At 43.9% G+C, this 23,208-nt stretch overlaps 1 protein-coding gene across 1 annotated transcript in view; it reads left to right on the top strand.

The window, feature by feature from the left end:
- Window positions 1-23,208, top strand: part of LOC120727757 — a 46,230-nt gene that overhangs the window by 11,008 nt on the left and 12,014 nt on the right. Inside the window, exons 21-62 of the mRNA XM_040022225.1 lie at window positions 115-284; window positions 390-543; window positions 640-716; window positions 811-991; window positions 1,073-1,228; window positions 1,816-1,949; window positions 2,073-2,231; window positions 2,379-2,562; window positions 2,721-2,932; window positions 3,150-3,338; window positions 3,583-3,725; window positions 3,812-3,971; window positions 4,070-4,153; window positions 5,287-5,424; window positions 5,616-5,732; window positions 5,833-5,925; window positions 6,067-6,281; window positions 6,419-6,612; window positions 6,701-6,955; window positions 7,051-7,280; window positions 7,431-7,595; window positions 8,556-8,633; window positions 10,651-11,022; window positions 11,367-11,720; window positions 11,867-12,202; window positions 12,277-12,408; window positions 12,517-12,669; window positions 17,978-18,094; window positions 18,189-18,362; window positions 18,532-18,736; window positions 19,055-19,209; window positions 19,301-19,413; window positions 19,520-19,601; window positions 19,781-19,918; window positions 20,283-20,445; window positions 20,587-20,702; window positions 20,918-21,064; window positions 21,532-21,645; window positions 21,778-21,894; window positions 21,983-22,141; window positions 22,411-22,572; window positions 23,027-23,189. Coding sequence (XP_039878159.1) covers window positions 115-284; window positions 390-543; window positions 640-716; window positions 811-991; window positions 1,073-1,228; window positions 1,816-1,949; window positions 2,073-2,231; window positions 2,379-2,562; window positions 2,721-2,932; window positions 3,150-3,338; window positions 3,583-3,725; window positions 3,812-3,971; window positions 4,070-4,153; window positions 5,287-5,424; window positions 5,616-5,732; window positions 5,833-5,925; window positions 6,067-6,281; window positions 6,419-6,612; window positions 6,701-6,955; window positions 7,051-7,280; window positions 7,431-7,595; window positions 8,556-8,633; window positions 10,651-11,022; window positions 11,367-11,720; window positions 11,867-12,202; window positions 12,277-12,408; window positions 12,517-12,669; window positions 17,978-18,094; window positions 18,189-18,362; window positions 18,532-18,736; window positions 19,055-19,209; window positions 19,301-19,413; window positions 19,520-19,601; window positions 19,781-19,918; window positions 20,283-20,445; window positions 20,587-20,702; window positions 20,918-21,064; window positions 21,532-21,645; window positions 21,778-21,894; window positions 21,983-22,141; window positions 22,411-22,572; window positions 23,027-23,189 — 6,960 coding nt within the window. The remainder of the gene's footprint in view (window positions 1-114; window positions 285-389; window positions 544-639; window positions 717-810; window positions 992-1,072; window positions 1,229-1,815; window positions 1,950-2,072; window positions 2,232-2,378; window positions 2,563-2,720; window positions 2,933-3,149; window positions 3,339-3,582; window positions 3,726-3,811; window positions 3,972-4,069; window positions 4,154-5,286; window positions 5,425-5,615; window positions 5,733-5,832; window positions 5,926-6,066; window positions 6,282-6,418; window positions 6,613-6,700; window positions 6,956-7,050; window positions 7,281-7,430; window positions 7,596-8,555; window positions 8,634-10,650; window positions 11,023-11,366; window positions 11,721-11,866; window positions 12,203-12,276; window positions 12,409-12,516; window positions 12,670-17,977; window positions 18,095-18,188; window positions 18,363-18,531; window positions 18,737-19,054; window positions 19,210-19,300; window positions 19,414-19,519; window positions 19,602-19,780; window positions 19,919-20,282; window positions 20,446-20,586; window positions 20,703-20,917; window positions 21,065-21,531; window positions 21,646-21,777; window positions 21,895-21,982; window positions 22,142-22,410; window positions 22,573-23,026; window positions 23,190-23,208) is intronic.

Genomic DNA, 23,208 nt, shown 5'->3' on the forward strand with positions numbered 1-23,208 from the left:
TAATCTGAAGTTGTCTGATTCAGTTCATTAACTGCCTTTCTCTGATTATTGTACGTTATAATATTTAGTAAGTAATAGTTATAGTATTATAAGTACATGTCTGGTTCCCTGCAGGGTCCAAGATGGTGGGTTGGCAGCTGTGCTCCAACACCTCTTACCCATCCCTTGCCACAGGTGTTGCTTTCCTCCCCTCTGGACCAGTGCACCTCTCCCTCAGACTGCTGAAGCTGGACAGAGGCCTCCATTACTATCTGCTTGAGGCTGCTTACTCAATACATCATCAGGTGCCAGACAGCATTAAGATATGCATGTGAAGCCCTTCCACTGAGTTTATTTTATCTGAATAAAGCTGATTTTGTTATTTAGTCTCACAGTGGTTTGTGTTTCAGAGAGGGACCTGGCTTCCCAGGGAGGCCTCCATCCACCTCCTGCTAGCCACTCCTCAGTCCTCCATCCCGAGAGACATGTCTCTGGATCTGGCCTTCAGCCCTCGCAGACTGCTGCTGAAGATCATTCATCCTCTGAAAAGCATCCATATACATGGTCGGCCAGACGAACAAGCTAAGACCACACCCGCCGGTGTTTGGATACATTTATGAAAATGTGTTTTGTCCCGTTTTTTTTGTGTTTTTGTTGCAGGTCAACTTGAGCAAGAGAGGAACACTAAGTCAGCAAAGCTGGAGCTCATGATTGATGGTGTTCATCATTACATCATGGTAAATATTGTTCTCAAGTTTTCAAAAATACATTCGATCAGTTTTATCTTAAATAATTTCCCAGTTCTAAAAACATGTATATCATCCACTGCAGGGTTTGATGGACACCCAGACCTTCCTGTCGGAGCAGAGGACTCGCTACCACCTTGAAGCCAAGATGGCCCCCGATCGACATCCCATGATCCTCTCTGCTAATATAACTCGTGGGCTGGGGGGCAAAACAAGCTTTTCTGCCACTGTGAAAAATGTGTTCAGAGAGCCTGCATCGCTGTTGGGTACTTTTATAGTTGTCTCTAAAATCTCTGCTACAATAGACAGTAGACAGCAGAAAACATGCAAGTGATATGTGCTTTTAGTGGCCCTGGAACGCAGGCGGGATGGCAGCAGCAAGCAGTACTCTGTGGAGGCGGAGCTCCTCCTACCTGGTGTAGTCGGCAGCAAGGCGCTTGCAGTGATGGAGCAGAGGGGCTCACTGTGGAGCTCTGTGCTCAGGCTCAAGTATGGTTTGGGAGGTGAGGTTTCGTTTGCAGATGGTACAGGACACTTCAAACTGTTTATACCCCAAAACACGCAGTCTTTTAAAAACAGGAATATCTACTTTCATCAAAAGTTAACAAATATCGCAGATTCTCCTTTTAAAGTTTTGTTTGTTTAGATTGATTTGTAATGTGTTTGGTAGCATTCATGTGCCTGACGTTTTTTCTGCAAACACAATAGCCCAAACAGTTTTGAATGAATTGTGATCAAACTTTGTAGGTGTGCAGAGTGGAGCCATATTAACAATCCATTCAAATTTGGCTAACATCCACCCAAGCCTTCGACATCAACTCAATGACTTATTGGTCAAAAATTGACAAAAAGCTTCTAACTTACAAACTATGATTCTTACAAGAGTAAGAAAATACCATATAAAGATTTAAAACGTCATGTCACATTTGACCTTTGACCTCTCCATCAAGGTCAATAGATTGATCTCAAGGTCAAAGTGATAATAATGCTATATAGAGCTATTTAAAACTATGGAGCAGGAAGTAGTTCTTATCAATACAATATGTCTGACAGGTCATCACTTTCCTATTTTATTTGGGCTTCCCTGCAGTTGACGCTCGCCACCTCCATCAAGAGTGCTACACATCTCAGAGAGTGAAGAGCGAGAGGGATGCAAACCTCACATACATCATGAGAGCCGATCATGAATTCTACTGCACCAGCACCGCTCCTATTAACCATAAGGTACCCACAGACACATTTAATTTGAAGCCGCTCTGCTTCATTTATTACAAACAGCATAAGCTGGCGGCGCAAGTTATCTCCGGGTGATTGAAAGCATTCCGGTTGTTTGTGCGTCCTTCTCAGATCCACCTCAGGCATGAGGAAAGCTTGAGCCATGTTAAATCATCTTTGGATATTAGCTACGGCAAACACTGGGATGAGATAAACAACAAACACACGCTTCTCCTGAGCCAGTCTTTCAAAAACCAGTCCACAGAGAATCACACCCACTACACTCTGGAGGTAACCCGACCTGAATTCAGAGCTTCCCGTTCTCTCTGTTAGCCCGGGGGAGGCTTTTTATCCCAGATGACTTCCAAAGCAGCAGATTAATATTTTCTGTGGTCAGAATTAATACGGCTACCTTCCCTCTCTTTAATCTTATTCCAGTTCAATCTCCAGGCACCGGAGAAAAACATGAACTACAGGACTCAGCTGCTACACTCTCACCTGACACAGCAAGGCTCTGAGAGAAGCACTCATTTAAAAATCAATTACAACAATCTGATGCCGCTGGTGGCTGGATTACACTGGAAAAACCCTCCTAAAGATGCCCTGCACAAGATATGGGAGGGTAAAAACAACTCACAGCCATCTTACATTACAGCATGCTTAAGGTCCACTTTCTCTTTTCATATTCCTACGTCATATTTCTTTGATATACTAAATTATTTTTTAAAGTTTGCAGGAAGTTGACTATCAGGATTACTTATTTTTCTTATTATCGTTTAGGATCGTTTAATATGGACACACCATGGCTGTACATTTACACTGCACATAAGTTAAACCAGCTGCAGAGCCAAACACTGCAGCTGACCTCTGAGCTGACAGCCAGCAAGTGGCTGACCATCCGTAACCTGGTCCTGGAGGGTTTTTACAGGGACAGGGGGAGAGAGAAGGAGGCCCGATTGGAGCTCTACACGTCAGCAATCACCTACATCCAAGTAAGGAGAGAATAAAGTGCTCTGCCTGAATATCACCATTTAGTTATTAATCAAATAAAAATAGATTTTTGAATTTGTGGGTTAAAAAAAGTGTTCAAGGCGACGCTTAAATAAAATCACTTCCACACTGGAGTGAAGTAATTATAAAGATAAAAAAGAAATGTTTATGAAAACTCCACCTTTAAAAACACACGCCTCTTCCTCTGCCCTGCCTCAGGCGGGGGGCTGGGGTTTGCTGGGGAAGCGGAGTGTGAAGGCCTCGTGCTCCTTGAGCTCGCTGTGGACTCCTCCCCTCCAAGGAGACATTTCTCTGGAGGCCTCTAAATTCAGCCACACCCTGCAAATGGCCTCCACCTATGGCAAGCAAAATGTAACCCTCGCTGCTGCCCTGACCGCTGCTGATAAGGTGGGTGGAGACGCTGGGCTGCTTTTGTGGTTTGGGCGTGTTAAATGTGTGTTTAATTATAGAATGAAGCCATCATATTGTGTTGATTGTAAAAGTCTGAGATCACAACAAGCATGAGAGATAACCCGTAACCACCAACTGTATTTAAAAGGCCAAAATCGCACATTTTGATAGCGTAGGGCCTGAAAAGGTTAAAGGTTGTGCTGTAGTAACAAACCTTCCCTTTCATTTGGATGTGATGAAGAATTTGAAAAAGAGGCAAGGGATTCTGAAGATGACCTACACAAATCCAAAGAGTCTACCCACTGAAGTGGAGCTCGAGGGAGTAGTAGAGGAGCTGAAGAACGACAAGAGGATGTATAAGAAAACTGCCATGCTCCAGCTCAGGTCTGTGCCGTAACTTACAGATTACAGATATTTTGAGAAATGACCGCAAGAACATTGCTGACTTTAATAGTCTCCTTCTTGCACAGACAGCCCTTCCAGACCTTTCCTCCAACTCTCCTCCTCCGGGAGACTTTCACCGTCGACCTCCTCAATGGCCTCTACGTCCTAGAGTCCAAAGCTGGTTTCAGTGACAACAGAGAGGTCGTCCACACCCTGACCCTGGGCTACCGACCACCGAGCCCTTTTGTAAGTGCTGTGTAAGCTAATAATTCACCTGGGCATTTGAAAGAGTGAAGTGGGCTGTAAACAGTGATCCTCATCTTTAAATGTGATCTCATATGTAGGTTTGTTCTGCACTCATCCACCCTTTCAGCGCTGACGCTATTCCATCAGACTCGGAAATCTGTGTGACCGTAACCAGCAACCAGGTAACCTGCCAACCTTTAAAGGAAAAAAACAAGACCTAACATAGAGGGTAATCAGCTGAACCCCAAGAGAAGGCCCATTGTCTGTGACTCCAATGGGTCCATCACTGCAAGCGCTCCACACTTTAGCATAATTGGTAAATCAAGATCTGAAACGATGAGTGAAAGATTATGTGACATTTTAATTTTTTTTGTCATGTGACTGTAACTGGCAATGTGAAAGACTCATTGCCAGTTTTTGCAAACACTTGATTAAGATAACTTTAGAAAGAGAACAAGAGAGCATATTACTCCCATAGTAGCCTCTCTTCATTGGCTCCCTCTTAAATCCAGAAATTGGCTTAAAATCCTCTCCTCACATAAAAGGTCTCAAATAATCAGGCCCATCTTAAAGACCTCATAGTACCACGTAACCTCAACAGAGCACTTTGTTCTCAGACTGTTGGCTGACTTGTGGTTCATAGGATATTTAAAAAGTATCCTAGCCCCTTTAGGCCCCTCTTCTATAGAGCCAGCTTTCAGTTTGGATTCCTGACACAGACGCTGTCTCTGCTTTTAAGATTAGGCTTAAAAGGTTCCTTTTTGATCTGCCTCTGAATCCTTGATTTGTTGTGCTGCAGTCTGAGACTATTGAGCATTTCTTTTTTCACTCACTATGTTTTTAAATCCCTCTTTACGTTTAATTATTAGTTACTATTAATCTCTGGGTCTCTTCAATGATGTATGTGTTGTTCTCGCTCTCTCAGCACTCTTTTTCCCCCCCTCACCCTCAGCTGCCCCTCCCTGAGGTTTCTTACTGTTAAAAGGGAGTTTTCCCTTCCCACTCTCTCCCCATATGCTTGGTCGTAAGGGGTCATCTTATTGTTGGGGTTTTCTTTCTAATACTGTAGTGTTTACCTCACAATATAAAACACCTTGAGGTAACTGTTATTGTGATTTGGCGCTGTATGAATAAACTGAACTGAACTGATTGTATTTGGTATTTTTTAACTTTATCCAGTATCTTTTGAAACACAAGTGCCTGAAATATATAAGTTTGGCAATTGTGCCAAGAATAGTGTAGATGGATAATAGTGGAACATACTGGCAACATTCACGTATTAGATGTTGTTTCGGTTTTGTGCACTCTTCTTCAGAACCAGAGAAATATACAAGGGAGGTTACGAGTTGGAAGCAAGGAGAGACTGACTTTCTCAGGGGAGCTTCAGCTGAACCCTACGCATTCAACTCACCAAGCAATAAAAGTTAAAGGCAACTTTTTCCATCAGCTCCAGGTAAGCGGGCTTCGCTCTATCCTCAGAAAAGTGTTTAGGTTAAAGAGCCGTGTTTATGTGCATGATGCACTGGATGGTGACCGCAGTCAGCAGTGCAGTAAATGATGTACGTCTGCTGCTGACAGTGAACGGTGTGGTTTACAGTAACGAGGCCAAAGTTATGACCGGTTAATCTGTTATTGCTTTTACAGCTGCAGCTCCCCTCCTCTGCTTTAATAGAGGGAGATGTACTTTGGACCCCAAAAAGCAACAATGACTTTGATTACCAGGCCAAAGGGAAACTAAGAATAGAGCGGCAAGAGTGCCAGGTGAGTAAAGCAAACACCTTGTGCATTTGATGAGCCGACATTTTTTTAATTAATTTCTGGTTTCTAAGGCTTTTGTGTTTGTTTTTTAAATTCCTGTTAGCTTTCTGTGCAGCTGAATGGAACATCAGGCAGAGTTGGTCTGTATTCATCTCTTCGTCATCCCTTCAAATCAAAGATTCCCAAAACATTAGAGGTGGGCTGATTTGCATTATTTTTCCTTTAGCGTTCTAAAAATACACATGTTAAGATCTTGCAAAAAATTCAGGTTATGTGAAACATTTTCCTTTTGGGGTATTAGTTCAGTCGATGTACTGTTTGACCTGTCAATATGAAGGCGTCTGCAGACATGTCCATGGTGACTGGCAAAGGGAGCAGCTCGGTGCATGTGAGGGCTGACGGGAAGGACAAGCTGAAGCTGAATGCGGACATGTCCCACTACATGCAGAAGGGAGACAGAGCTGTAGGGCTGAGGCTGAACTTATCCCAGAGCCTGCTACCTACAGCCACGGATCTACATGTAAACATAGCAGGGAACGTGTCCTCAGACAGGTTTGTCTGTTATGTTATTTTAAAAAAGCCTGTAGTCTAGTCCTCAGTCACACAGTAACTAACTCTAAAAAAAACCTGCTTTCTCTTATGGACCTTTGACCTCTTTTCCATGATCATTTTCCTCCTGTCTCCTCCAGTGTCTTTCTACGTGGCTCCTTCACACAGGGAATGCAGGCTCTGCTGGCCCAGCTCAAGGGGTCTTTAAAACACTCGCAGGGGATCCAGATGGCTGTGACAGGGGACTTGAGGCACACGGTGACCAGCCTAGATTTCTTGCCTCCAGTCCTCGGGTTGGATGGAGCATTGGGGCAGTCTGACAGTTTAATCGAAGGTAGACCATAACCTGTGTCCTTTACTTTAAACTTGCCTTTGCCTGTAAAGCGTCACAAATGACGTGTAATGCATGCGTGTTGTTGCAGGACAGCTGAGAGTTAGATTGATGGAGACAGTGTACAGCGTGGAGCTGCGACACCAGCGAGATCCCGGAGCAGCTTTGGAAGGAGATGATGAAGAAGGGATGATGGAAAAGAGGTCCCACAGGACCCACGACTGGCTGTGTGTTTGGTCCGGGGAGGAGCATTTGTGTGTGAATGCAAGCCGCCAGCAGGGGAATCAAGGGACAGGAGAGGTCTTCACACGACTTTCTCACTCTTTCCATGTTCTGAGTGCCACAGGTGATCATTGCAATATCCAAAGAATACATACGCAGCACTTTCTACACATGTATATATGTCCCTGTCTCTGAGTTTCCCTTGTCTTCTGAGTACAGGTGTACCTCCTAACAGTAGTCTTGAGGCTAAATGGGCCCAGGAAGGTGATGGATTATCAGTCCTGGGAGAGCTGCAGGTTGGACTTGAACATCTTAGAGCAGAGTTTCATGGAGGCAGGACAGACCACACCAACCCCCAGTGGGTATTCTCCTCTAGGCTGCAGCACCAAGTCGAAGCCCTGCTTAAAAGAGGCCTGACACCCTCCTTTGAGGCTAAAGCGCATTACCAGGTGCAGGACTGTCCTTTATTTTTTAATTCTTGCCAAGAGCATAAAGTAGTCGGGAAGCAATTGCATTAATAAGTTCTCTTTCTCAGGATATACGGTGTATAGCTGTAGGCTGCTTTCCTTTATTCTTATATTTATTTTTCTCTCTCTTAGTCAGAAACAGAAGGACTGGACACAGGTTTGGTCCTTTACATGGAAGATGTGAGAGTTGCTGACATCCTTTTAAAAGTTGGATCAATAAATACAACACCTATTTTGGTAGCGTCTCTATGGCAACAGATGATGCTGCTCCAAGGACTCGTACCCACTTCCTTACAGGTATATTTATTTAACACCGTTTACACATGTACACTCACAGAATCGGGCTATCACTGTAAAAGGAAAACTGTGATTACTTCTTTGTACCTACCCATGATCTTTAAATATGTGAGCATCCAAAAGGTCGATGATCTATGAATCTATATTCAGAGAAAGATTACAGATACAATCATTTAAATTAATCTCAAAATGGATAAATGCAAAAAGGACACAGATATGGATCTGTGATCTTCACTTACATTGTTAGTTCCCTAAGATAAACAGGATCAGCTATCTGTCCATTTTCTTAACAGCTTGTCCATGTTAGAGTAATGAAGGTGTTGGGGTGGGGCACATGACTGATGGGTCACCGGGCCATTACAGGTTACTATAAAGAGAGAGACATTCACAGCTAAGCTCAGTTTAGACTCACCGATTAACCCGACATGCATATCTCCCGCTAAACGCTGCGACAACAGCACTTCTCCAGAAGCTTTTGAACACATTATTTCTTATTTGTTCCATGAATGAAAAAAGGTACAGTAAAACAAATCTTTGACGTGCCAGCAGACAGTTTTTGTTTCCACAGGAAAGAGCCAGACTGGCTGTCTGTAGCTCTTGTGCTGAGCTGCGCAGATGCTAGATGTATCTTTATGTGTGGAAGGATGAAAGATTGAAGGATTTTCTAGCCTCACTCTCAAAAACAAAGAGGGATTTTTTTAATCAAATGGCAAATATTGTTTCATACAAGGCAAAAGTGTATTCTGTTTCAACTAAAAGCACTCAGTGATCATTAGTGTCTTAAAAATCACAGAAATGCTGTTCAACACTAAACATATGTGTTCCATAACAAGGGCTCAGATTATTATGTTATGGCACTGCAATATTTTTATGTGGCTGGTCTAAAGTTCAGTGATTCCTCTTCCATCTCCTCCTTGAAACAAAAAACAAACTTTGCCAACGGGGGTTTTGTTTTCACAGATGAACTGCACAGGGGACGTCACCGCAGACCGGCTCTCCGCTCACTGCTATGGAAATGTGGCAGACAGCCCGGTGGAGGTACGAGCCTTTCGCTCCTATAGACCACACAACAGGCTCTGCTATGGCCTCTCGCTTGCTCACTTAAGGCTTAGTGCTCATGCTAAAGCCTGTTACAGTTCCAGTGGCCGAAAGGAGCTCAGAGCTAACCTCACTCATTCTTCTGTGCTCTTACTTACATATTTGGGGGTTCCCACCACATCTGGTGTTAGGTTCCTCCTCCGGCCTGGCCCTGAGAGGTGGGTCCTGGGGATGGGGATAGTGGTCAGTCCGTGGAGAGCAGATTTGAATGTGGGACTGAGGTTGGAGAGACCTGGGCAGTATTGCTGGCACGGGCTTCTTGAGTATGGAACCCACAGTGCTACTCAAAAGGCTACAGTGACAGGACGGATGAGCCTAGAAAGGTGGTGCCACATCTTGGGAGATGTTCGTGTAGCATGGGACTCTCTGAGATCCAGTCTAGTCGTGTCCCTTCGATGCACGGGGGTGGGGCGGCTGGTCTGGAGGCAGGTTAAAAGCATAGAGGGGGGTAGATCGCATAAAGCCTCTTTAACTGTGCATGCACAGGGAGGAAAAGATGGACTCAGAGGATCTCTGAGCCTTCAAAACCAGCAGGACTTCCTCCAAGGCCTCTTGTCAGTATTCCTAAAGAACCATAAAGCTGAGCTGGGTTGGAGACTCCAGCACCAATGGGCCTACCTTGGAACAATCATCCCAAACAGATTGGACTGTCATGGCTCAGGTGAGCTTCTTGATACCTCCCTTGCTGGAAGCGCTCAAATCTCTGTCAACACCCGCTCTGCACAGATGAGGATCACTGCTGCCTGGGAGCCCTTCACCTCTTTCAGAGCTGTACTTCAGCAAAACCTGCTAGCTACTGCTCGTGTACCACAGGAGCTCACTGTTAGCATGGCGACCTCAGCAAGGCAAGCCCAGTTTGAGGTGGAAAGTGACATGTGCTCCATGCTTCTCCTGACCAGTCAACACAGAGGGGGAACGAGCAGGAGGAGAGGGTGGATGCTTTTTGCCCGAGAGCGATGTGTCTTACTAAAGGTTAGAGAGGAAACAAGGAGCAGTTGAAGGAAACTTGTTTCCCACCTGAAGGAAAGCAAAAGAAACATCTTCACTTTGGAGATGACTCTTTGTTTTCCACTGCAGTGTGAGCTGCATTGAAAACACCAACAATGAATAAAAAAGCTCAGTGGCTTCAATGAATGGTAACTTTCTAAGGACTGGTCACTCACAGGGCAACATAAAGCTTTAGCTGTGAAAGTTAAATCTATCCCCATAAAATATGTTGCAGATATTTATAGTCCTCTTGGGATCTATTTTTGATTTGATCAATTTAACATTTCCTCTAATGCTACCATCAACTGAAATATAAAATGTAAAATTAGAGAAAAGGTGTATCCATGGGTACAATCATAGAGCAGTATATCCTGTGTATCCATTTAAAAAAACTGAAATTCCTATAGAATATAGTAAATTAAAAAAAGACTTTTCTGTCATTTAATTTTGTAATCATTACCTAATTACATTTGGTGTGTCATGAATAGCCACTGGGAAGGCCTTATCAGCAATGATACGGATGTAAAACTTATAAAAATACAGTTAAAAGTCTGAATATCTGCCTTCCTTCACATTTTCCAAAGCTGTCCAGTGTGGCGGGATTGGAGTATTTGCCAGGCCGATTCTGGCCCCTCCGTCTTATGTTTGACACCCGTGGTCTAATCCTCTAGATATGACGTCCACCCTTCAATTAAACTCTGAGAGGCTTGCTGTACTTACACTGGGCTAATGAAATCCAGCAGATATCTGCCTTTTAGCTGAAATATTAAACCACCTAATCAAAACTTTGATGCAGCAAAGTATTTGCTCTTCTCAGTTCTGTGTCCATTTGAATATATTTAGGCTACATTGTTGGACTGAGATTTTAGGACTTTGCATACACCTCCTTGTATAATTCAAATTTTTTTGTGATTAAATATTTGAACTGAAGGATTTCTATAAATGTAATCTTTTATTCCCTCCTCTGTAGGCTCTCCTGCCTCCACAGACCTCATTCAACGTCTCCATCACTCGGTCCGGCTGTTCCACAGATCTCAGCACTGTCCTGCAGGCTGAAGGAGCACAGAAAGGCAGTCTAAACCTGTCTCTAACTTGTGATCCTCAGCTTAGTCTCCGGGCATCTGTACAGCACTCAATTGAGCCAATAAAGAAGCTGCAATTTCCTACCCACGGAGAGCTATACCTAAACGTCTCAACTGCCCTTCTGCCTGGTGTGGAGGTCGGCCTGGAGGTCGGACGTTGTTTCTTTAGGGGTAACGTAGGGAAAGTCAAGGCTTCACAGACAGAGACTGAGCAGACTTCTTACACTGTTAATGTGAGCAGCTTCTGTCCTTCTCTGCAGGTGAGTAAATCTGTCAGTTGTGTTTAATACAGCTCGTGGAAACCTAAACTAATATGTTGAAGTTGTTGAATCTCGCTGTCCCCTTGTGGTGATACATACATGTTTCTTTCATCACAGTTAGAAGAACTGGAATTTCCTCTGTAACTCACTCATGTTTATGTTAATGTAGTCTCCTTTGAAATACAGTTTCCAGCCCATTAGAAGATCAAACGTGAGCTTGTCATAGCAGCAGAGCAGAACAACTCCACTGATACAGCTGCAAGCTTGTAAAGCTATAAAAACATTTTGAAGGGTATTTGTCTCTCAGAAGTAATGATTATGCTCCACCTGTGTTTGTGCCTTAGGGAATGAAACTCCCTGTGTCCCTGGCTCTGCGGGGCTTCCTCAAGGTTATTCCTTGCCAGCTGACTCTGTCCGCCTCTGTGAAGGCGGATAATCAGAACCTCTCTCTAGACATGAGCCAGTCCTGCAGAAGTCCAAACCTCTCTGGGGCCCTTACTCACTCCTTTCTCTGGCTGAGTGGTCAGGGTCTACCACAGATCATTTCTATAGATGCTAGTGCTCCTGAAGGCCCTGAACAGCCTGGAAGTCTCTTCATCAAAGTTGGGACGTGTCACATTAGAGCCACTCAAGTTGTGGAAATCAGAGGACGAACAGAGTGGCTACTGGCTCTGGAGTCTATGTGCCCTCTGTTACAGGTTGGATCTTTTGAATGACTAGTAATTTTTGGATTTTGAAAGCTGCATGAATTCTTGTTTTTGATTTTTCTATCAATACAGTCAAAGACATATTAGAGAAAAAAGGAGTTTGACTGTTGCTCACAATGATTTTTTATTCATTAAAGGCTAATATAAATGGGTCAGTACAGCAGGATCCTCGGGGTATCTGGACAGTCATGCTGGGCACTGATATGGAGGGCAGAAGGGGTTTTCTGAGGCTTAATGCAAGGGCCTGGCCAGAGCTCAGTGTGGATGGTGAACTCAGCCATGACCTTCCTGCTCTCAGAGATGTGCCTAGAAACAGCAGACTGAGACTAAGCACCAGGTCAGGAAAACTACGATTTGACGCCGAAGCCCTCGTTCAGATGGAGGAGTGTGCCGTCACAGCCAGTGGAGCTGTGATGTCCCAGCTGGGCCTGCAGGGGTCGCTGATGTATCACAACAACTGTACAATGATTCAGGTACATACTTAATGATGCACATAGAAAATTATTGCTCATCAGATCTTTAATCACTTCCTGTTTGTTTTTTATAGGAGTTGGGCAGTCCAGACAGGATGCAGGCCTCTGGGTCTCTGGTTGTGTCCTCAACGTCTGCTGAATCCCAGCTCTCAATGGCGATTGACAACGCCAGGTTGCAAACTTTAGTGTTGATCAATAAAACCAAGGTGTGGGAATATGTCATAGAAATTCAGAAAGTCCTGTCAGAATTGCGTTTAATTTTATTGTGATTCATGAGACCTAAAGATGTCTAATTACTTTTTCTTGTGTTGAAGGACGAAAATGAAGCGACTGTTAATCTAAACCACTCTGTGCCCCTGTTGAAGAAGCTGGGTCTCCCGCTAAACACTGCAGTGACAATGAATTCTGGGAGTCACAGGAATGGTTCACACTTTTACACATTCAACAGCAGTGCAGGAAATCAAATGGTGAGTCCAGAATGAGCGCACAAAAACTGTTATTCAGGTGAAGTCAAGGACAGCCATAGTGGCTCAAAGCTGCCAAAGACCCAACATATAGATTAATATGTATGTATGTATATATATATATATATATATATATATATATATATATATGTGTATGTATGTATGTATGTATGTATGTATATATATATATGTGTATATGTATGTGTGTGTGGGTGTGTGTGTGTGTGTGTGTGTGTGTATACACCACATACACACACCCACATATATATATATAGATATATATATATATATAGATATATATAGTATAGACTATAATATATATCTATATATAATTAATAGATATATTTAGGGGTGCAACGATATTCGTATCGATATTGAACCGTTCGATACAGTGCTTTCGGTTCGGTACGCATATGTATGAACAATACAAAATTTGTAATTTATTTTATCAACTTTCCTTCTGACGATGCTGTCTGTGTTGAGCGCTCAGTGAATCTGCGTTCGACTACTCCGCCTAGGCTGCACTGTCGAGCGCAGATCCACTGAGCGCTCAACAGACAGCATCGTCAGAAGGAAGAGCGCAGGGCAAGCTATCGAGACAGAAGTTAAGCTCTCCTTGCAACATGGCAAATTGAACCTCCCCCACCCTCATTCAGATCTGGCGTTTGGAATTATTTTGGTTTTCATGTGACGTATGACCCTGAAGGTAAGCGCGTCATGGACTAAAGTAAAACAGTATGTTGGATGTGCCACGCAATGCTCAATTACATGGGTGGGAACTAGTGTGTTAGCGCAGTTAGCTCGTTAACGTGTTGGCCGTCTAGCCCCACGCACTGGGCGATCAGGGGTAGCTCGTTAACGGAGATTTGCCGTGTTGTGGCGTTAACGTCATTTCAACGAGATTAACGCTGACAGCACTAGTGGGAACACAACGAATATGACTGCACGTTTACACCGACATCATCCTATTGCAAAGACAAGTGGAAGCAGACAAAAACAACAAGCATGCATGCTACAAACTTTACCCGAGTCATTTAGACAGCCGTTAGCACATGATTCTCCTTATGGGGACCTGATATGTTTAATGTTGTGGCGAGCTCAGACAAGGTGGAGACGGAGGTGTCGTTTGGTCTTGCTTCCCGTGAGCTAGCCAGGGAGCACAGCTCAGCACAACAACAACAACAACACACAGGGCGCCCTCTGACCCCGGAAGGACACACCGTCGCAGCGAGAGGGCGTCACCCGTCACTATGGCAACATAAACAAAACATAACTGTACAAACAGAACCCCGAACAGCCCTGACCCGCTACATAGCCCCCACCTAAGGGGTCAGTCGTCCCCGACGACCCCATTACCCCACACAAAGTCCTGCAAATGTCCAGGTGCCTTCTTTTGGCGCACCGGCCGGTCACGACCGGCGGGGGAAAAGTCACTCGGGTCAGAACATGGGGTGCCACCATCATCCCACTTCTGACACCAATGTGGCGAGCTCAGACAACGAGGAGACCGATGTGTCGTTTGGTCTTGCTTCCCATTAGCTAGCCAGGAAGCACAGCCGTTTATTGACATCTGCAGAAGAACACTGCCGCTAGCTAACTGCTCAGCGCGGCAACCGCACAGCAACAACAACAACAACACACAGGGCGCCCTCTGACCCCGGAAGGACACACCGTCGCAGCGAGAGGGCGTCACCCGTCACTATGGCAACATAAACAAAACATAACTGTACAAACAGAACCCTGAACAGCCCTGACCCGCTACAATATGCTGCTGAGAATATAGCCCAGAAGAAGCGTATAGTATAGCTTTTATTTTGGAAAGAGCCATTTCTCTGTAATAAACTCTCTTTTCCAAAGATGAGTGATTCCTCAATCAGATACAGGTGTTACCGCGCCAGATCCGCGGCCCCGAACCGTAGTAAGGAAACCTCTGGCAGTTACTTGAAGGTTCCGTAATTGACTCGTAGCCGGCAACAGCTTACTATACAGGTCAACTCCGCTAGCAAAAAGATCGAAGGAGGCGTAGGAAACTGCTTCACCGAACTGTATTTCTTCTCTAAGGCACGAACACCGCGTACAGTGGGCTGAAACAGTTTACTCACAGCGAGCATCGCCGACACAACTCTGGCTGTCGAGGGAGTTATTATATTCCTTTTATTTATTTTCTTTTCGTCTCTTCTGTAGCTAACCGTTACTTTTTCCCCTTCTCCGCTCCTCTCTTCACACACACACCAGGCAGTCCCGCTACACACATCCCGAATACATTTCCCATCAGGCTTCATCCTTAAAGGGCCATGCCTGTAACACACAGGGCTTGCAAATTCGCTAGCCCGACGTCCCGGAGCTAGCGATTTTTCCAGTCGGGCTACCAAAATCTATCTCTGCCCTGCCCGTAGGGCTATTGTAGGAAGGAAAAATATATGTCAATGCTTTTGCATTCTTTCGGAAATGTAGCTGGGTGATTATGTCATTGGCATCGGTGAGCCACTGTCAATATGTGACATTTTGAAATCGCCTTTGAATTTGCGCTTGTGTTTTGCTTTCACTTTGCAAATGTCCAGGTGCCTTCTTTTGGCGCACCGGCCGGTCACGACCGGCGGGGGAAAAGTCACTCGGGTCAGAACATGGGGTGCCACCATCATCCCACTTCTGACACCAATGTGGCGAGCTCAGACAACGAGGAGACGGTGGTGTCGTTTGGTCTTGCTTCCCGTGAGCTAGCCAGGGAGCACAGCCGTTTATTGACATCTGCAGAAGAACACTGCTGCTAGCTAACTGCTCAGCGAGGCAACCGCACAGCAACAACAACAACAACACACAGGGCGCCCTCTGACCCCGGAAGGACACACCGTCGCAGCGAGAGGGCGTCACCCGTCACTATGGCAACATAAACAAAACATAACTGTACAAACGGAACCCTGAACAGCCCTGACCCGCTACAATATGCTCCTGAGAATATAGCCCAGAAGAAGCTTATAGTATAGCTTTTATTTTGGAAAGAGCCATTTCTCTGTAATAAACTCTCTTTTCCAAAGATGAGTGATTCCTCAATCAGATACAGGGCTTGCAAAATCGCTATCCCCGGGACGTCAGGCTAGCGATTTTGCAACCCCAGTCGGGCTACCAAAATCTATCTCTGCCCTGCCCGTCGGGCTATTGTAGGAAGGAAAAATATATGTCAATGCTTTTGCATTCTTTCGGAAATGTAGCTGGGTAATTATGTCATTGGCATCGGTGAGCCACTGTCAATATGTGACATATTGAAATCGCGTTTGAATTCGCGCTTGTTTTTTGCTTTCACTTTGCAATCGCGCGAACTGTGTGTAGAGAGCGACAGTACTGATTGGTGAGTGATGATAATTTGCGCACCAATTCCTCTGACATCGTCTTATCAATCGTTAGCTTACTATGCAAACATGACAAGTGAAATCTCCCTGCAGCAAGCTTAAACATATGAGAGGTTGATCGCGCAGAGAATCGCTGACCTTTATGTGGTGTGTGCGTGTGTGTGTGTGTGTGTGTGTGTGTGTAAAAGCAGCAGGATATATTTTTCTGCTGAGCAATAGACAGGTCAGGGTGAAGAAGTGACAGCCAAAGAAAAGCTTACCACAAAATGTAAAAGTTATGACAAATCAGACTATAAGGCAAAAAGAAAGTGCAGCTTTATGGTTTCATGGACAAAAGAATTTTTGTGGCTGCAATATGAGGAGCTATATAACCGGGGCTGCACATAAGTGGTCCGCAGGTGCGCATTCCCTGTCAAAAAAAAAACAAAAAAACGCGCACAAGATATGAAGTTGCAACGCCTGTTTGCGTACATAAGATTTTCTGGAGGAGGACAGACATTTGTTTAGAACTCTTAAAGATGTCGAAGAAGCTCCTTTAAGCAATTACTTTGGTGTTCCTCTACCTCCAAAGAAATGTCAGAAGGAGTCCGAACCACAAAAGAAGCACATATTCTCGGAAAAGTGGTTGCAGGAGGTGAGCTGGCTTCAAACAAATGATGAACGCACAGAGATGTGGTGCGGAATGTGCCGTGAAAATCCCACTCTAGCGGACAAAAACAGTGCTTTTTATATGGACGCAAACGCGCGTTGCCACTTCTTATCTGGTGCGCGTCTTTTATTTTGACAGCGAATGCGCACATGCGGACCACTTATGTGCACCCGTGTAAATAACATGATGTTCTGCCGGGTGTGTTGTTGGTTTTCTCTCGATTTCTGAGTCGACAAGCGCCTTTGTTACTGGGACCAGTCATTTTAAGAAAGGCCCCCATTAGAACCCAAATGCAAGAAATGCATTATTGCTCAGTCTGCAATATCTTTCCCAGAACAAACACCAATTGCAAATAACATACTAAAAATAAACCTGAAAAATCTGTTTAGAACAACGTACTATGTTGCAAAGAGTGAACTACCACTGGCAAAATTTAGCAGTCTTTGCAAACTTCAAAAAGCAAATGGCCTAGATCTTGGTTCCACTTGTCTCTTACCCGTGACTTCAGCGGAAATTTCAAATTCAGGATCTGACACAGACTGATTCATGTCCTACACAGTTCTTACAAGTTCATAGAACTTTCTGTTCAATTAGAACCAAGTATTTGAGTTGATGATTGTAATTTTTATACAATGTTGTAATTTGTTTTTCAACAATTTTTTGATTAATGTTTTGTTTCCTTTACAATATTATACTTTAATGTATAATATTGTAAAGGAAACAAAACAGGAAACAAAACATCAATCAAAAAATTGCTCTCTTTTTTTATTCGGGCTACTTACATTTATTTTGGGCTACCAAAAACTGAAGAGTCCCTGCCCGAAGGGCTACCAGGGATCTTGAAATTTTGAGAGCCCTGAGATATATTTATTTTTTTAATTACTTTTGTTTCAGCAACATTAAATTTAAAAACTGTACTTTTGAGTTAAAATATATATTTATAATTTTAATAAATGACAAATTAAAAAGGCATGAACATTTTTTTTGTATCGAAAAAATATTGAACCGTGACACCAAAGTATCGAACCGAACCGTGAATTTTGTGTATCGTTGCACCCCTTATATATATATATATATATATATATATATATATATATATATATATATATATATATATATATATATATATATATATATATATATATATATATATGGAGAGAGACAAAAACAACAGATTAAAGAAAATCAGAGAGCTCAGATGTTTATCTGTGTGTGGTGCTCAGGTGTTAGTGGAAGACAAATGATGAATTAAAATGTGGTATCTTTTTGAATTTCTATAAAAAGTGTTGCTGTTCACATTCTGAATTCTCTGCAGGTAAGTCATGCTGTGTCTGTGGCAAAGACGTCTGACACAGTGAGAGTAAACAGTCATTTTAGACACACAGTGAATTGTCTGAAGAAGCTGGGAGTCTCCGTCAACAACAGCATCCAGGTAGGAGACTAAAAAGGATACATGACCGTATATCACGGCACCTGATTTAACCGAGATGAGCGTGCACTAAACCCTGGATGGCGACTGTGTCCAGGTGGAGTTTGGTTCTGCTGAGGGGAAAGGCATGAGCTTACAGTCCCAGTTTGGTGGTCAGCTGGCAGGACTGAGGCTTAAGATGAAAAATGTTCCCATGACCAAAGAAATAAGAGGAACCATGTGGCACAGCTGGTCATGGCTACACGACAGAGGCCTGCCATCTAATATAGAGGTACCTACCTAATGGTTCTACATACAGACACAATGTTAACCTACTAAAAAAAACATTTATTTTTATGTTTCTGGTGAGCTGAGGTTTGCCTGTCTCAGAACATCCTATTAATTCATGAGATGAATGACAAAAACAAGTTGCTTTCTTCTTTTACTTTCTTCTCTGCTAGGGTCTTTGTTCCAGCCAAGGAACCTTCTCTCAGCATCAGTCCAGGGCTCAGCTCACTGTGGAGGGACACAAGCTGCTCACATCTGGCTTGAATTTCAGTGGCACCAATGGACATTTGTCTGTTCTCCTCTCCTACTCTCCTCCAGCTTTCAATCAAACAAGAACTCAATGCCATCTGGACGCTGTCCTCACTGCTCAGTTCAAAGGTCAGACAAAAAGTCGGGTTTAACGTTGTTCTTTTACTTTAGTCATCTATTTTATTTTAATCTTCATCCCAGTTTCATAATTTCATGCACTTCTTGCTTCGTATTTTCCCCGTTTGGCTGCTGACCGCTTTTGTCTTAAATCCTATCCATGAAGTGCAATACTGCACAGTGACCAGCAGATGTCAATCTTTTCCTTTATAAATTGTTTTATGGCTGTACCTCTCCTGCAGGAGCAAAAAGATGCTTTGGCTAAATGTTATTCTCATGAAGGTGTGATGACTCTACCCTGAGGCAGTGATGCTCTGATACCCTCCGCAGGCCCTCTGAGGAGCGCCTTATTAGACATTCGAAGCCAGGATTGGAGGGTCAGAGCGGTGGGGGATGTTGGTGGTTGGGGCGCACATGGAGGAACTAAGGAGGCCAGAATCACACTGAAACAGACAGTACAGGGACAAGCCACTCCTGCTTTTCAGGTAAGGTCAGCACGCACCTTTAATCCCAACATCTTCGTTCTTCTGTGCTCGCAGTCTACTCTCATATTGTTATCGCTGAATGTTGTTGCAGGTGGAGGCCTGGGGAAGACTTACTGAGTCACAACTGAGGTGCTCCATGGCTGTAAACCCTGAACTCAGCACCTCACTTGCACTCATTGTCCAGGGACACCATGTCCCTCATAGGTACTGTTAATACACATCAGTCACTCACTAATTAAAAAAAATTATTGTAAGTTGTCTTTGTGCACATTGTGCGCACACTGAAAGTGATAGATGTCCTTTTGTTTAGCAAGGACCTGATGGTGAAGGTGGTCCAGAATATCCCCACAATGCTGGTCTACCTGCCTTCTCAGATCAATGTCCGAACGCAGGCGAGTTTTTCAGTTCTCAGAGGAGCTCCTTTTGCATTTAACTGGAGCTCAAATAGACACACACTCTGCAAAACACAATCTGTGCATCACTGTCCAAATCCTCTGTCAAATTACAAATGCACTGCTTTTGTTTGGCTATCCTTTTAATGCAGCACCTTCTTCTCTCTTTCCGCCTCCAGTTGAACCACTCTCAGTCCACTGTGGTGGGTTTGGTGGAGGTGATGTCAGGCAGGAGGAAGCTGTGGGCTGTTGGAGAGCTGGCAGCGATAGAGAGCGGATACAGGCAACTTCTAGAGGTCAAAAACTCGTACCCACAGGTATTTCTGAGCTTAAATGTCTCTTCACTAGGAATACAGTGTGTGCACAAGTTTACTTAAGAGTTTTATCAAGTCACAGGTTACAGACACTTTTCACTGGCAGTGATGGATGGTTGTTCTAGAGGGTTATCATATATTTGCGTCCTATTGTTTATAGACAATAATAATAAAAATAATAATGCAACGGCCTCTACGTTATCAGCGGATGCATTTCACCTGATTTTGGGAACCATTAAAAAATAAAACTAATGAAAAAATTGACTTTCTGGGTCAAAATCTGAATGTTGTTTCAGTCCACACCCTCAACATGAACCCTCATGTGGAACATGAATGTTCCAAATCCTAAATATGATTTGTTGTGTAGTTGAAGCCACTCCCCAGGACTGCTGCAGTGAGGACAGTGTACGAGGCTCGGAAATGGAGCTACCAAGTTCAGCAAGCTGCTGTGTGGGGAAGCCAGGAGTTCAGCTTGTCTGGTCTGTACTCTGCTCCACCAGCACTGGAGATGGGAAACCAGACAATCAGGGGTAACATTTAGTTTTTCAGCAATGCTTGATCTTCGTTGTTTTATCTGCAAAGGCCACGTTAGAACTTAAAGGGAAAAAAGTAAAAGATAAATCATGAAGCTAACTGAAGATGCTGAGTCTTTCTCTCGTCCCTGATGTTAGTTCAGATCACCTGCATCCCCCGTTTGACTAATTTGGATGTGAAGCTGGAGCGTTCGCTAAATGCAGGACTGGATAGTGTTTTGCTGGACTGGATGAGGCATGGACAACTGGAGCAGGTCAGGCTGTACAAGCTGTGTCATTACGCGAAAAATGAAATTAAAACAACGTTGATTTCTCTCTGCTATTAGCTTTCCTTCCTCTTTAAACTCTAAAACTGTAACATAACTAAATGGAAATGTGTATGAAATGTATATGGTTATGACAGTAAAACACAGATCATTCAGGCATTAATAAACTGGATTTCTTTTCTGCATTATGGGGTCATCTAAAGGTCAGAGTTCTGAGCTCGTGGAGTCGCTCGGAGGACATAAATACAACCAAACTGGAGCTGAAACAACCATTCACCTCTGCGCTCAGACACCTGTCGCTGCACACACTGACGCAAAGCTCACGCAGAGACCGACGCAGCAGCCACCAGGTACAACAAGAGCTTCACACAGTTGTCTTATATTTCGTCTGCGATATTGATTTCAATTCAATTTATTTTTATTTAGATAGCGCTGAATAACATAAACAGTCACCTCAAGGTGCTTTATAGTTTAAGGTAAAGACCCCACAATAATAGAGCGAAACCCCCATCATTCAACCCCCTATGAGCAAATAATTGGCAACAGTGGGAAGAAAAAACTCCTTTTTAACAAAAACCTCCAGTAGAACCAGGGTGAAGGAGGGGCAGCAAACTGCTGCGACCAGTTAGGGGTGAGGGGAGAAAGACGGGACAGAAAACAAGACAGAAGACATAGACAGAATTGGAGTTACCCCTTCAGACTACAGATACATTTTTTTTACCTAAAGTACTAATAAATGCCAATAAATGTATAAAAACTAACAATGATAGGGGTATAATGTTTGTGTGTGTGTGTGGGGGGGGTTATCTGTATACAGGCCCATTTGTCATGGGACGGTGTGGTCCCTGTCAACGTTTCTCTCAGCCTGAACAAACAGTGGCAAACCAACTCCAGCAGGGGGCAGGCATGCGCTCTGTTTACAGCCCAACAGGTTGGTAAATACTCCGCAAACCTCTCATGAGTCACCAGTCATGTAAGCAGAATAGGCAGGAAGTTTGTGGAGCATCAACTTACTTAATGTGTGTGTGTGTGTGTGTGTGTGTGTGTGTGTGTACGTGCACAGATGGCCGTGTCATCTGTAAAAGGATGTGTCTCAATGGCACATGAGGGGAACTCACTTTTCCAAAATGCAGAATTAAGATGGGACAGCAGGAGCCTGAAGCAAGGCATAAAGTACCAGGTAGTCAGTTTTATGCGCTGAAACACGTTGACCTTATATGATAAAAGATCAATAAGAACATCTGTTTATGTTTTCTTGATGTTTCCAGAAAGCTCACCGGGGAATGCACAGCCTTCAGGTTAACGTTGGCCTGGACAGAGTCTCTCCAGCTCCCTGTCCCTCACACACACTACTGGCCAAAGTTCAAACCAACCTCAGGGACCGCTTAGAGCACATTGTGCTTCTGGGCCTCTGTCCTCTACAGCCTGTGAGTCCACACATCAGTTCTCACTGCTTTCTTTCTTTGCTCTTCATATTTGGAGACATTATAAATTGTTAAGAATAAGGCTTGATGCGGTGATTCTGCCGCACCTCATCACTTCTTGTGTTAAACTGGCCGTCTTTGGTCTCGTCGGGTCAAACAGTTTTGTGTTGAGCACTATATATATTCTTTGTTTCCCTTGAATGACCTGCAGAGTTTTTCACTTTCCTCATCTCCTTTCCTGAGCTCTTGTTAATTATCTCTTTGCCTCTCAGACTCTGTCGTGGTCAGGATCCCACAGAGTGAACTCAGGCGAAGAGCTGCTTTACACTCAGTCCCAGCTGGCAGTGACAGGGCGACCGTACCACTGCAGCTTCACCCTCGCCCTTACCAACTCCTCCACTCTTCACGGGACCAACATGTCTCTGTTCTCTGAGGTAAACAACTACAAGGACTTGGTGGGAAATTTAAAATAGTTCAAGTATTGTTAATTTCAACAAAGTTGGAAATTAAAAATACTTTTGTAAAATTGTTGCTGAATACATGACACGATTCACCTGCAGGAGCTTTACAGCCCACTCTTGATATTTAATATTGTGAGAAATGGGCTTTTGTGCATATTTCTTTGAGAAGGCAAGAAAGGGCAAGTAGCTACACACACGCATACCGATTTCACTAAGCAACATTTTGTATTACGACTGCTAAATTTGTACAAAAAAAGAAACGTGTTTCTTCTGTGGAGTTTGGAATCACTTCCTGCAGTCACTGCTGGTTCCTAACAAGGATTCCAGGAAATGATCGAAACATAGTGAGATATTCGACTAGCCTTCTTTTTGTAAGTCGGGGTCCTACTAATTCTAAACATGCTTACATTTGTTTCACGCTTTACAGTCTAGGATGGGTAATTGTAGTGTGGAAGTGAGGGGAAGTGCCCTGTCTCAAATCAAGGGGTCAGGTCTCCAGGTACAGGCCAGACTGGACGGCAGAGAGAAGATCTGGCTGAACGGTGCAGTCGAGGGACGATGCCTGCAGACTACAGCCGGTCATATGAATGGTAATGCAGAAAAACCTTA

The sequence above is a fragment of the Simochromis diagramma genome, unplaced genomic scaffold (genome assembly GCF_900408965.1).
Source record: "Simochromis diagramma unplaced genomic scaffold, fSimDia1.1 OVJJ01000205.1, whole genome shotgun sequence".
Lineage (NCBI taxonomy): Eukaryota > Metazoa > Chordata > Actinopteri > Cichliformes > Cichlidae > Simochromis > Simochromis diagramma.